At 52.7% G+C, this 13,165-nt stretch overlaps 1 protein-coding gene across 1 annotated transcript; it reads left to right on the top strand.

Annotated features, from left to right (window-relative positions):
• Positions 1-556: 556 nt before the first annotated feature.
• Positions 557-4,720, top strand: CIDEC (cell death inducing DFFA like effector c). Its single transcript, XM_038368819.2, has 6 exons — positions 557-600; positions 2,134-2,207; positions 2,527-2,668; positions 2,750-2,899; positions 3,620-3,804; positions 4,176-4,720. The coding sequence occupies exons 2-6, from the start codon at positions 2,155-2,157 to the stop codon at positions 4,339-4,341; spliced, it is 696 nt and encodes a 231-aa protein (XP_038224747.1). The 5' UTR covers positions 557-600; positions 2,134-2,154; the 3' UTR covers positions 4,342-4,720.
• Positions 4,721-13,165: the final 8,445 nt, after the last annotated feature.

The following is a 13,165-nucleotide window of genomic DNA, read 5'->3' as shown; positions in this document are numbered from 1 at the left end:
TCTGATGCTCTCTGGCCCTGCTGGTGGAGAGTCACCTGGCGCTGCAGGGGGCAGCCAGAGTTGGTGCGAGGCATAAACAGACTAAGCTATTCTGAGGGCCCTGAGCAGCTCAAGGGGCCCCCTATTAATTATTAGTATGTGTTGTATGTGGGTGGGGCCCCCAAAATTTTCCTGCTTACTTAGGCCCCCCAATGGGCTAGAGCCGGCGCTAGGTGCAGCCCACCAAGGCCCCTCCCTGGGCGGCTCAGCCTGGGGACTGAGGTGCCCAGGAATGGTCAGGTGCAGGGCGGCATGCTGACGAGGTGCAGAAACAATGGCACAAGCTGCCCACCCCACTCAGTGCCCGTGGGGTGCAGGTGGTGGGCAGAGGGATTCCTTGCCCAGAGGAAATTCCATCGTTGGCACCCCTTCTGGAAATGCCCGGGGCTCCCAGGAGCCTGCAAGGCACAGGCTGCAGGTCCGCCCCCCGGCCTGTCCGCGTGGGGATTGGCTAACGAGGCGGGGTGGAGGGAGGAGTTTGGTTGTGGTCAGGATATAAGCTGAGCCAGAGGCAGTGAAGCTGTAGAGGTTTTCTGGCTGGGTAGTGGGTGCCTGCTCCAGGTAAGGTGCCTGTCTCTGTTGTGGGATGGCTGGATGTTGTGGGGGAGAAAGGGCAGAGGCTGAAGGTGGGGGGCTCTCCAAACACCCCAGAGTGGGGCAAAGGTTGCTTTGCCCCTTTGCAGGGCAATTACTGATGTCTGCTCCTATAGCACTAATGAGCAGCTTGTGATCTCTAATCTCTGGGGGAGAGCTGGCAGAGGGGAGGACCCTGGCAGCCTCTCCCTAGCCCTGTGTCTGGGGGGGGGCAGTAGGGTGGATGACTGGAAGGTGGGGGTGGGGCAGCAATTTGAGGATGAATCCAGGAAGCTGGAGGTGGCTGCTCTGCCTCCAGCTCCTCCACAGCACTAAAGGGCTGAAAAGCCCCAGTCCTGGCTAATGTGCTGGGTTCATGTTGGGGAGGGCTGTGGTGGCCCTAGTAAGACATGGGGGAGGGTCCCCACCAGACACCCTGCCTTAAGTGTGCCCCATATGGGGAGGGGGAGAGGATTCCTCTTCCACTCCCACTTAGCTGCATGTTCCTGGGTTACCCCCCAAGGTGTGGGGGGGAGGAGGGTTCCTTGGTGGTGGTTGTCCTCCCTGCTTGAGAGCTGGGGTGTCTGGAGGAGGAGGAGGATGGCTTCTGCTGCTGGGGGGGGACTCAGGAGGGGTGAGCAGATTCTTTATGGCCAGGAGTACAGGGGTCTATACTAAAGCAGCATCCCCTTGGGTGGGGGTGGCCCTTCCTAGGGGTCCCTCCTGCTCCCTGGAAGAGATGGCAGCCTGTGGTGTCTGGGAAGGGGTGGCCTGGGGCAAAGAGCAGCTCCAGCTGAGTACAGGTGGGGGGACAGTGTGAGTGCTGGGCCCAGGGCAGCCCTGCAGCAGGTGCTGGGGTGGGGGCTAGTGGGGTCAACATGCTGCTGGGGGAGGTGGGGTGTTAATGAAAGCAGGTCCCCTGCAAGGGGGAGGCAGTGTGAGCTGGGAGTGACTGGGGACCTTGGCTCCCTGTGCTGCTGAGTGGCTTTCCCCCGTGCTGCCTTGTGCAACAGCTGAGCTGGCAGGCAGCCTGTGTCCTCAGAGCAGCCTGTCCCCAGCCCTTCCCTGGCCAAAGGGTGTGGCTCAGCACGGGGCACTTCCTGCACTGGGGCCCTTACGGGTTGGGGTGTGGTGAGTACCCTAGGCAGAGCCCTCTCTGGAGGAGACTGCCTGGCTATGGGACAGCCACAGCACAAGGTTCTAGGGTGCAGGGGGGAGTGCCTGAGGCTGGCCTTGAGAAGTGGGGTGTCTGTGCTAGTGGGGGAGTGAGGCTATCTGGAGGGGGTGATGCTGATTGGGGGGCAGGTCAGTGAAGGATTAAAGGTCCCATCATGGTGGGTGTCTCTAGCCTAGATGTGGTAGTTGTGGGTGTGATGATGCCTAGTGTGGGGCCCAAGAGGCAGAGGCTGAGTGGGTTCCTGGCAGTGCCTAGGGGCTGACAGCTGCAGGGGGGCTGTGCTGGAAGGGGCAGAGGGGGTGGTGGGAGCCATGGCCTCAGTACTGAGCAAATCCCCTCTACAGACCAGACTGCTGATCACTAAGATGGACTATGCCAAGAAGTCGCTAGGCCTGCTGTCACCAAGCTCCCTCTCCAGGTAAGTGTCAGTGGGCTGAGACTCTCCCCCAGGGTGAGCCCTGGGTGGGACAGTTGGCTGCAAGTCTGGGGCCTCACTGGAGGGAAGGGGCAGGTCCCATGACTGATTACAGCCTGAGTTTATTGGCCCTGTGCTGTCATTCCATGATCCCTGTGTCATTGTGGGGGATGTTGCTAGTCTAGCCACAGGGGTGGGGAGTCCTCAACTGGCTCTTCTTCCTCTGCTTTGAGTGGGTGGCTGATCTCTCTTATGAGTCCCTGTCTAGCTGGGGAGGGCTGGTGGGGCAGATCCCTGCCTGATCCCCCTCCCTCTGTCCCAGGTATGTTTCTGTCAGTGCCTCCATGACCCAGCAACTGCTGTCCAGTCCTGTTCCCAGGGCCCGGCCCTATCGCATCTGCAACTGGGACCGTAGCATCCGCAAGGGCCTCGTGGCAGACAGCCTGAGGGACCTGCTTGACAAGGTGAGCATGAGGGGGAGCTGATCCTGGGGGTGTCCTGTCCTGCCTCTCTGGGCTCTCCTCACCTGTGGCCTCACCTTCCAGGTCCATGCCACGTTGCTGATGGTGGGCACCATCTCGCTGGTCCTGGATGAGGATGGCACCAGTGTGGAGACAGAGGAGTTCTTCCAGACGCTGGAGGAGGGTGCAGTGTTCATGGTACTAGGCAGTGGGCAGACATGGCGGGCAGCCAAGGTGAGAAATGGGACCCTGTCATGACCTTCTCCCCCTGCCAATCCAGGGAGCTGGGGTTTTGAGGTCACTCCCCCCCAATGCTGGACCAGGCTTCTTGGGATGGAGCCACACCTGGGCTATCCCAGTCCATTGTGACCTGCAGTGCCTTGTACTAGGAAGGGGGGCTGGATCCTGTCTGCCAGCCATTGGGACCTTCCCACATCCCTGTACCAGGGACCTGATCTCCTGCGGTGCCCAGAGATAGTCTAGTCAGTGCTAGGCTGGGCAGTGCATCCCACAGGATAAGCCAGGAGTATGGGTGCTAAGAAGGGCCCCAGTGAGGTACCATTCTATCAGTGAGATAGAAATAAGCCCTGACCCATGCATGGGCACAGATCTCAGGGTGCTCTGCCCTTCCCCTCATTGAGACAATTGTGGGGCAGTCTGGGGAAGATTATGGGGCAGGAGCAGCCTAGGCCCTCTATGGGAAGAGTCCAGGTACAGCCTTCCCGCCCTGCCAGATAGGTCCGATGCAGCCAATTGCTCCCTGCTTCTCCCTACAGCTCCATGTTGGCCTGCTCGCTGCATGGGGAGCACTGGCAGATGGCCTCCTGACTCATTGCTAGCCCTGCAAAGGTCCATGAGGCCAGAGCTGGGACTGTCCAAAAGGGAGTTAGTGGTGGTGGGGCTCATACAGGGGAGGTGGTGGCTGCTCCCTGACACTGGGCTGGTCTCTTGCAGGTGGCAGGGTACCAGCTGTCTCTCTCCCGCAAGCCCCGCCGGAGGATTGATGTGGCCTGTGTGACTTTTGACCTGTACAAGACCAATCCCCAGGACTTGGGCTGCTTGAATGTCAAGGCCACACTCTATGGCACATACAGCATGTCCTATGACCTGCGGTGCTATGGGGCAAAGAGACTCATGAAGTGAGTGCTGGGCAGATGTAGCAGGGAGGGAGAGATCCCTGCCACCTAAACTGGGGTGCTAGGAAAGTCAGAGCCACACTACCAACCTGAGTCCAAGGGCTGGGCTGCCCAGATCTGAGCCCCCTCCACCAGGCTGGCATGTCCAGACCTTCCCTCCTCCCTCCATTCTGGGAGTTACTGGGTCTTGGGGGCAGGTGCTACACAAAGGGATTAAAGCCATGATTCCATCTCGCTGCCCCATGCTGGAGGGTGGAGCAGGGTGTTCTCTGGGCTGGGCTCCAGGCAGGTACTGGCCTCTTGTACAGCTCACTACCTCTAGCCTGCCACTCGGCTCATCTTCTGACCGTAATGGTGCTCTCCTCCTGCTCCAGGGAAGCCCTGCGCTGGACCCTCTTCACCATGCAGGCCACAGGCCATGTGCTGCTTGGCACTTCCTGCTACATGCACCAGCTGCTGGATGCTACAGAGGAGCAGAAAGAAGAGGCTTCATCTCTACGGAGCCTCCAGCCCCTTCATTGCAGGAAGATGCTTCAGTGAGGCCTCTGCCCTTGCGAGCACCTGGACTCTACTGTGATCACCACATCCCTCTCCCATTGCCACATCCGCCCAGGAGTGTGAGGTGGAGAGTGGGAGCGTCAGCACTGCACCGGCTAGGAGGGCCCCAGCTTCCCAGGGCAGGCTCCTTGGGCTCTGGGCTGGAAGCCCAGGAACTCTCTTTGCCTTCTGCCTGAATCTGCTCTGCTTCAGCTCAAGCCAGCCTGCAGCTGCTGACTTACCTGGAGTAGTTTCCTTCCACACCCTGAGCTGGCCTCACTCTCACCTGGCTTGTTGCTGCCCCATGGCACTCACTCAGCCTTGGCACTGTCTGCTACTCCCTGTAAATATATTTATTCACATTAAAGATGGTCTATTAAAACCTCCAGACTCGTGCTTGTTCATACACCCCCATCTCTGGGGTGTCTGCAGCCTTGTCCCATAACCTATCCCACCACTATGCAGGGGTTGTGATCTATGATCTCCCCTCAGCCAGACCTAAAATGCCCTCCTGAGCTTAGGGAAGCTCTGAAGTGAGCAGGAAGGGGGAGACCTGGGGCTTGTTAAGCCATTCACCTTGTCACCTCACAGCTTAATCCCCTTTGAGGAGGAAACAAGGGCTGCCTCTTGCCTGCACATAGATCCTGGCTTCAGCAGCACATGGCAGGGCTGGGGCACTCCACTGCTAACCTGACCAGTGCATGAATCCAGGAGCTGGAGTCACTGCCCCAGGAGTCTGCAACCTGAGCCAGGCCTGTATGCAAGGCAGCAGGAGAGGGACCAGCCCCAGGTGAATACCTTCCATCTCCTGGAAGGTGAGTGCAGAGAGAGGGAAGGTGTGAGGGGCAGAAGCTGCATGGGGCATAGGCTGGTGTCCAGATGTCTCTGGGGAACTCTAATAGTGTTCAGCAGCCTTATTCTAGCCCTATGCCCTTGCACTATAAGTCTTCCTAGCACTAGGTGCTACAGACCCTCCCTGCTCTGAGGCAGTAGCTAAACTGTCTAGTTTGGGTTGGCAATGGTAGAAGCTGTAGCTTGATTTCTCTTTTGGTGGCCTGCAGTTCTCCAGTGGGGTGGGTCACCTGGAGAACAAATGACTCCTGTATGATCTCTAGAGGCTCAAACGTGAAGATGCCTCAGTGGCCCTTCTGCAGGGTATTGCTATGGGGTCGAATTATGGCTTGGGCTGAAGCCTCCATGAGGAAGAATGTGGAGGTGACCAACACAGCTCTGCCTCTAGCAGGACCATAACCCTATCCTGCCCTACCATAGGGGAGGGAACTAGATTAAAGAGCAGCTTAAAACATTTCCTTGTGCTGCCTGGAATAGCAATGCAGCATCAAGGGGGGGCTGGCTGCTTTAGCTGAATGTCCAGAGCTTAAAAGAAATCCAAATAGGTTACCCTAACTCTGGGTTTGGGGACCACTAACACCCATCCATAACTATTATACTCCACCTTAACTCCATTGTATCATGGCTTCAGGGCTGGGGGGAGCCCTGAAATTCCACAATGAACAAACAAACACAAGGAGAAGGTTACCAGGTGTCACTTCTAATGACTTGAAGCTAGGAAGACCCTCTCTCCAAAACAATTTATGGCTGGAGTTGTGGGTGCCTCATCCTGCTTTGGAAAGGCACAAAGCAGCCAGAGATAGAGGCCTCCTTGACAGGCATACAGCTTGGTTTTGCCAACTTAGCGTGGAAAAAGAAAAGGACTTGTGACACTTTAGAGTAATATTTATTTGACCATAAGCTTTAGTGAGCTATAGATCACTTCATTAGATGCATGCGGTGGACAATAGACTCTGAAGACACCTGCCTCTTTCACTTTTTGTAAATGCAAAGGCTCAACCTAATCAGTGAGTAGATTTGATGCATGGGGGAGGGAGCAGGTTTCAAAAATAATCTATCTTGATAATCCTTTACTATTTTTGTCCTAGGTGACCCTTTGTCAGAGAATGGTCCTCACCTATTCTAGGGAAGCCATATCTCTCCTCAGCTTGCCCCCCCCTCCACAGAGGACGCTGAGCACCAGGGTGCCATGGACAAGGAGGGGACATACCCTTTCCAAAATACTTCTCCAGTGAGGCAGTTGCAGTCTCATTGCCCAGGGGCTGGGGCAGCTATTTTGAAAGAAGGTAAGGTTCAATGCACTATTCTAGCATGAAGAAAAGGAGTACTTGTGGCACCTTAGAGACTAACAAATTTATTTGAGCATAAGCTTTTGTGAGCTACAGCTCACTTCATCGGATGCATTCAGTGGAAAATACAGTGGGGAGATTTATATACACAGAGAACATGAAACAATGGGTGTTACCATACACACTGTAACGAGTGATCAGGTAAGGTGAGCTATTACCAGCAGGAGAGTGTGTGGGGGGGCAGGGAAAGCTTGTGTAGTGATAATCAAGGTGGGCTATTTCTAACAGTTGACAAGAATGGCTGAGGAACAGTGGGGGTGGGGGGAATAAACTCTTCCTCAGTGCTTGCAGCAGGGGGAAAGGTTAGTGGAAGAAGAAACAATGGGAGGGAGAGAGAGAACAGATCACTAATTTGAACACTGCAGATGGAGTCTACACAAGATTTCAGTGAGTTTTAACCTCGGGTCAAGCTTCGGGCTGAGAGCACTGGGGCACAGTATCTTGCAGCATCTTAAATGTCTCTTTAAAAGGTTCTTTAACTGTCTATTAATAGATTTACCTGCAACCTCATTCTGGACTGGGTATGTTAAGGGAAGATACACAGTATGGCTCCTACAACAGCCTGAATCCCTGCATTACATGGGAGACTTAACTCCTAGTTAAGGATAGTAAGTCAGGAAAGGGACCCTACCAAAATGCCAGCCTGATGTCCTACACTCATCCCCTTCAGCCTGGGGCTGAGCTGACCCCTCACACAACTTATAGCAGACTTTTCACAGTCAAGCCAGGGAATAAAAACAACCCAGAGTGTAGAGTGAGGAAATCTGCTCATTAAAGTTTTAAAACAAACAAACAAAAAAAACTTTAAATTTGGCTGCTGCCCATTCTTCTGTCTGCTCATGAATCATAATTATTCACTCCATGATATTCATGCCTGATGTTGAGTGTCTGGATTCCAGGCATAATTGGCAATTCTCTCACTGAGCCAGGCACAATGAAACCTCTGTAGCTATGCTGGCAGGAAGAAGGGGACAAGTGGGGAATAAATTAGCAAGTTACTCAGAGCAGCAGCAAATAGTTAAGGTACCTGTGTGTCATTTTCATAACTCCAGTCCCAAACCCACAAGGTGGTTCCTGGGGCCTAACAGTGGAGCACTTGGGCCTATTGTTGCATTTTAAACTCCACGGGCCAGGCTCTCCGCTGTCTCCCTTGTGGACAGCCCGAAAGCTGGCTGGTGCTGGCAACCTGGCCCATGGTCTGTCTGAGGACACTTTCCAAGTGTGTGAGAGACACACAGTAATTGCTGCTCAATTGGAAAATACTTATGCAGTCTCCATCCTGCATCGCATGGGCACCACCCTCTCCTATCACATACCTCCTGTTATAATTGTTTGCATTGGGTAGCACACAGGGGTTGCAACCAGGGCTCCATTACACTAGGTGCTGTACAGCCTTAGTCCTACCATAATGCCTACAGCAGCAAATTACTTCTACTTACAAAATATCAAGGGTGGGTTTTGTTTTTTAAACTCCTGCCCTTCATCTCCTGCAGCTTCTCTGTTTGACTGTAAACTTGGACACGGGGACTGAGTTTTCATGGGATTTGTCTAGTGCCAAGCACGTTAGTTTCACCAGCCAATGCAGCGGATCCTCCCCCATGAGTGGTTTTGTGATGTTGTGGTACTCCTCGAGTACAGTGCTACACTGAGAAATGCTGAAATCAACAGGAACTGCTCCTTTTTAATGTCAGCCACTGCGGCGGGGGCGGGGGGAGATATTTGTCCTACCTATGCTCTCACCAGCTGAGCCTTTCCCCTCCCCAGGGACCGCAGTCAGGCCTGGCATTGGCCTGCAGCAACTGGAGAGAAGGGGCATGCTGATCTGGTTCTAATGCAGGCTAGGTTTCTTTGCAGGTGGATGTGAACAGATGCACTGCTTGACTGGCACAAGCCCAGAACCTGGTCCTTTTCCCTCCCACCCCTGCAAGTCAACACCTTGGCATAACTACCTTGGGCTGAGAGGGTGGTGCGCGCAACCAGACCCATTGGGCCCTCTACAAATAATTGGCCAAGAGGGGGCACTTGAGACAGCACTATATCTACCTCCTCCAGAGCTGGAGGAGACGATCAATGCAATTGCTTCTGGCTGCCCATTGGCAATAAAGTTCACTCAGTCACTTGTTGGTGCTTAGCTGGTTAGTGATATAAATGCCCAATCAATCAAGTTTTATCTAATCCTCTCTGCCTGCACCTGGTTAGTAGCATCATGTGTGCAGCATCTGGGAGAGGACTTTATAACTAGCCTGGTCAAGCCCCTGGGAATAAATAAATTGCAGTTCCCGACCCAGGCTAATCAAGGCCCAAAGCAACGACCTGGCCTTCTGCCAAGACAGCCTGGGCCTGGTGCTAGTAATAGAATGAAAATGGAAATCAAACCCCGGAGTTCAGGTTCAAAGCTGAGCCGAGGGGGCGGAAGCCAGACAGAGACTGTGCAAGCTGCCCCTCAAGACAAAGTGCAGGGAATGAAGCACAATCACAGTTGTGGCAGCTCAGACACCGGTGACTGAGCCCAACATCTCTGGGGCAATGAGCCAAGCCCAAGGCAGCTTTGCACCCGATGATCTTGTTTCCTGCATACTGCACCTTTCAATTGCTTAAAACCCCTGCTGGCTACAGACTAGAGGCAGCTGCAGCATGTAACCCTTACAGAGCGGGGGGACTCCACTTTTGCTCTTTCCTGGTGGGTGTCGCTGAGACTGAAAGGACACGGCTGCTCCTTGTGAACACCTTGTGAATGCCAAGCATTCGGAAAATCATGAGTCAGGCCCCAAAAGCTTAAGAAAAAAAAAAGAATTTTGGATTCTTTTCCTTTTCTTTCTGGCTTCTGAGCCTTCAGGGTGCCTGTGGATTATGTTTTGAAGCTTTTCTCTGAAACCAGCAGGGGTAGAAATCTTTTCTTAAATGAAAGCCACGATTTTCAGATATAGTCACATGACTCCAGGAGCTGGGGTTTTAGGAAAAAAAACCAACTATCACAAAACACAGCTGGCACCACTATGTACCACCTATAGAATGCCAGGCGGGTACACCTTTTCCACTACATACAGAGCAGTATGGGTCCAGCATCACTCTTATGAAACAGGCCCTATACACCTTGATATGATTTAAACAGTGAGCTGTTCAATAACTAAATAAATAACCCCCTGCATCATTTCTATATTTATTGCAATCATTCTTAATACCTGTAGCATTTATTAGTGATTAGAATCCTAGAAACATTGGGCTGGAAGTGCCTTGAGAAGTTATCTAGTCCAGCCCTCTAGGCTGAGGCAGGATCAAGTAACCCTAGATCCCCCTTGACAGCAGTTTGTTGAACCTGTTCTTAAAAATCTCCAAGGATAGGGATTCCACAGCCCCCCTAGGAAGCTTATTCCAGAGTTTAACTCCCCTTAGTGTTAGCAAGTTTTCCCTAATATCCAACCTAAATTTCCCTTGCTGCAGATTAAGCCCGTCATGTCTTGCCCTACCTTCGGTGGACATGGAGAACAACTCATCTCTGTCCTCTTAAACAGCCCTTCCAAGATTTGAAGACTTATCAGGTCCTTTCTTGGTCTTTTTTTTCCCCAAGACTAAACATACCCAGTTTTTCAAAACCTTTTATTGTGCTCGTTCTGCTCCTCTGGACTCTGTCCACATATTTCTTAAAGCGTGGCACCCAGAACCAGACATAGGACTCCAGCTGAGGCCTCACCAGTGTTGAGCAGAGCAGGACTATTACCATCCTGTGTCTTACATACAACACTCCTGTTAATACACCCCAGAACATTAGCCGGTTTTGCACCACATCACACTGCTGACTCATATTTGATTTGTGATCCACGCTAACCCGCAGATTCTTTACAGCAGTACTACCGCTTGGGCAGTTATTCCCCATTCTGTAGGGGTGGATTTGATTTTAAACTTCCTTAGTGCAGTACTTTGCACTTATCTTGATAATAATAAATAGAATATCCCTGCCGTAGTATTCTAAAGGCTGATTTAAAAATTCAATATACAGTTGAGCATGCTGTATTAAGTTCTATAGGCTTTTTCTTATGGAAGTCACCGACCACCTAAACAGGCCAGACCAGACACTCCTATCCTACCATAAAAAAAGGGAATCTGTGAACAAGGTTCCTCCCCGGACAGCTGAAAGGAGTTAGCCAGGAAGCATGGGATGAGAACAGCATAGTTTACGTAGTCAAAGCTCAGTGCAAACATTAACTAGTTAATCCTAATTAATCATCCCAGCAACGTGATGTGTTGCCCCAGTAAATCAATGAGCCACAATACAAGTGAATGGCGCTGGCTTAATCTCTGGCCACCAGGACAATTGCTGATGGGCACAGAGCCGGTGGCAGGCAGGGATAACAGCAGAGCTGGCTGCCGGCTTAGGGAAACCCTTGTTCTCGCTGTAGAAGAGGCGTATCTAGAAATGACAGGCCAGCAGCCACGGGCACACGTGCAGTGCAAATCCTTCACTGAGACAGACAGAAAGGGTGGCCTTTTGGTGAGGATTTGGACAGCTGCTGGGATCCTGCTCCCGGTTGATGAAGTGCTACCTCCCCCACCCCCCAAGGGAGCAGCATTCTTCTGCCGGTCTGTTTTTGCTGTGACGTGTGGGTTGGGGAGGCCATGTCGTGCTCGATAAACAGAGAGCCCAGCTATTACAGTAGGCAACAATCGCATCGGCTGCATGTTTTATGAAGCACTTTGGGATGGGAAGAGATGCGTGGATTTGAATGGTTCCCCAGCCCTGGTCAAGCTGCGGCCAAAATGGGCAGGCTGCATTACTGCTCCCCATCTCTTCCTGCAAAGGACATGGGACCGGCCATACTGGGTCAGACGAGTGGTCTATCCAGCCCAGAATCCTGTCTTCTGACAGTGGCCAATGCCAGGTGCTTCAGAGGGAATGAAACAGAACAGGGCAATTAACCCCTGTTGTCCAGTTCCAGCTTCTGGCAGTCAGAGGTTTAGGGACACCCAGAGCATGGGACTCTGCTCAATCATTTCCCTTCTTCCATGTGCCATCATCCTCATCTTTAGGGGGTTGGACGTTTCTCCTCCTGGCCATGCAATCTCCCAAGAGGGATTAGTTGTTGTGGAGCTAGACAGGGCTTTAGGTAAGGCAGATATGCATGTATACTGTGGTTTTAAAATACTTTTTCCTCTAATGGCTTTATTCTTATTGTTCAAACAAGTGACAATTTGCTTTTAAAGCAGGCTGGCCGACCATTGTATTCCCGACTGGTCCCAGACCCCCAAAGGGGAGAACGCAGGCAGGTGTCAAACCCAGTTGGAGCAGCTGGGTAAGGTTGATACACAGGGTGCTATAGCCCAGGGCCCAGCCTATGAGTGGGAGAGTCATGGGATGTCCCCCCAAGCGGGGGGAAGACCTGAGCCCTGACACTCAAAGTACAGCTACACTGCAATAAAAGGCCCGGGACATGGGCTGCCGCCGGCCCAGGGCAGCCGAATTGGGCTCACAGGTTCAGCTGTGCCCTGCAGAGCTAAAAATTGCCGTGTAGACGTTCGGGCCCAGGTTGAGGGTGACCAGACAGCAACTGTGAAAAAACGGGACGAGGGTGAGGGGAATAGGCGCCTATATAAGAAAAAGTTCCCCAAAACAGGACTGTCCCTTTAAAAACGGGACATCTGATCACCCTACTCAGGCTGAATCCTGGGCAGGGAGAGTGCGTGAGGAAGGAGGGTCTCAGAGCCCGGGCTGCAGCCCAAGTCCAAATGCCCACACTGCAATTTTTAGCCCCACAACTGGAGAGCCATGAGTCTGAATCAACTGACCCGGGCTCTGCGACTCAGGGCCACATGTTTGGTTTTGCTGTGTGGACGTACCCAGAAGGTGTGGAGGTGCCCTGTAACTGTGACACCAGAAGATAAAGCAGTTGGTCCTGGATTTCACAGACCAGTTTAACAGCCTCCCTTGGGCGACTACAGCTCTATCTTCACGCTCTTCCTCAAACCAGGAACTTCCCAAGAGTCCAGGAACAGGGTTTGCATCTCCCCAGCACAGGATCCTGCTGCCCTGCCTGCTGCTCTTCAGACGCTCTGCCCATTAACCTCCTGAGATTTGGCACCTGATGAGCAGGGAAGAGGCAGGCAAAGCATGTTTGTCTTCATTAAGGGCTGTGGGGGTGTGTGTGTCTGGTGCTGTACGGGCTGTTCGGGAACAGGCCCTGACTATCTCCAAATGATTATAGAAGGGTCCCTGTAATTTTTGCCACTTCTTTCTAACTGGCGCCAGAATCTAAAGAAGGTATTAAAGGAGCAATGGGAAATTAATGGAGGCTTGCACGACCCAGTTGGCACAGCCCCTGCTGCGATCCACGGTGCCTCAATGAGAGAGACCAATACATCATTATAAGTAATCCAGACACTGGGCCAGCCTGGCAATCTGGCTGTAAGCACACAGCCCTACCATGGTGTCTTGCAGCCACACCTGGAATAATGACAGGTTTCAGAGTAGCAGCCGTGTTAGTCTGTATAAAGAAAAGGAGGACTTGTGGCACCTTAGAGACTAACACATTTATTTGAGCATAAGCTTTCGTGAGCTACAGCTCACTTCATTGCTCCTTGACTGAGAGATTCCGGGCTCGGCTCCAGGCATGCCAATGACAGAAATGATCGGG

The sequence above is a fragment of the Dermochelys coriacea genome, chromosome 12, assembly GCF_009764565.3.
Source record: "Dermochelys coriacea isolate rDerCor1 chromosome 12, rDerCor1.pri.v4, whole genome shotgun sequence".
Taxonomy (NCBI): domain Eukaryota; kingdom Metazoa; phylum Chordata; order Testudines; family Dermochelyidae; genus Dermochelys; species Dermochelys coriacea.
Note: the sequence above shows the minus strand (reverse complement) of the source record. Positions and strands in the feature narration are given on the sequence as shown.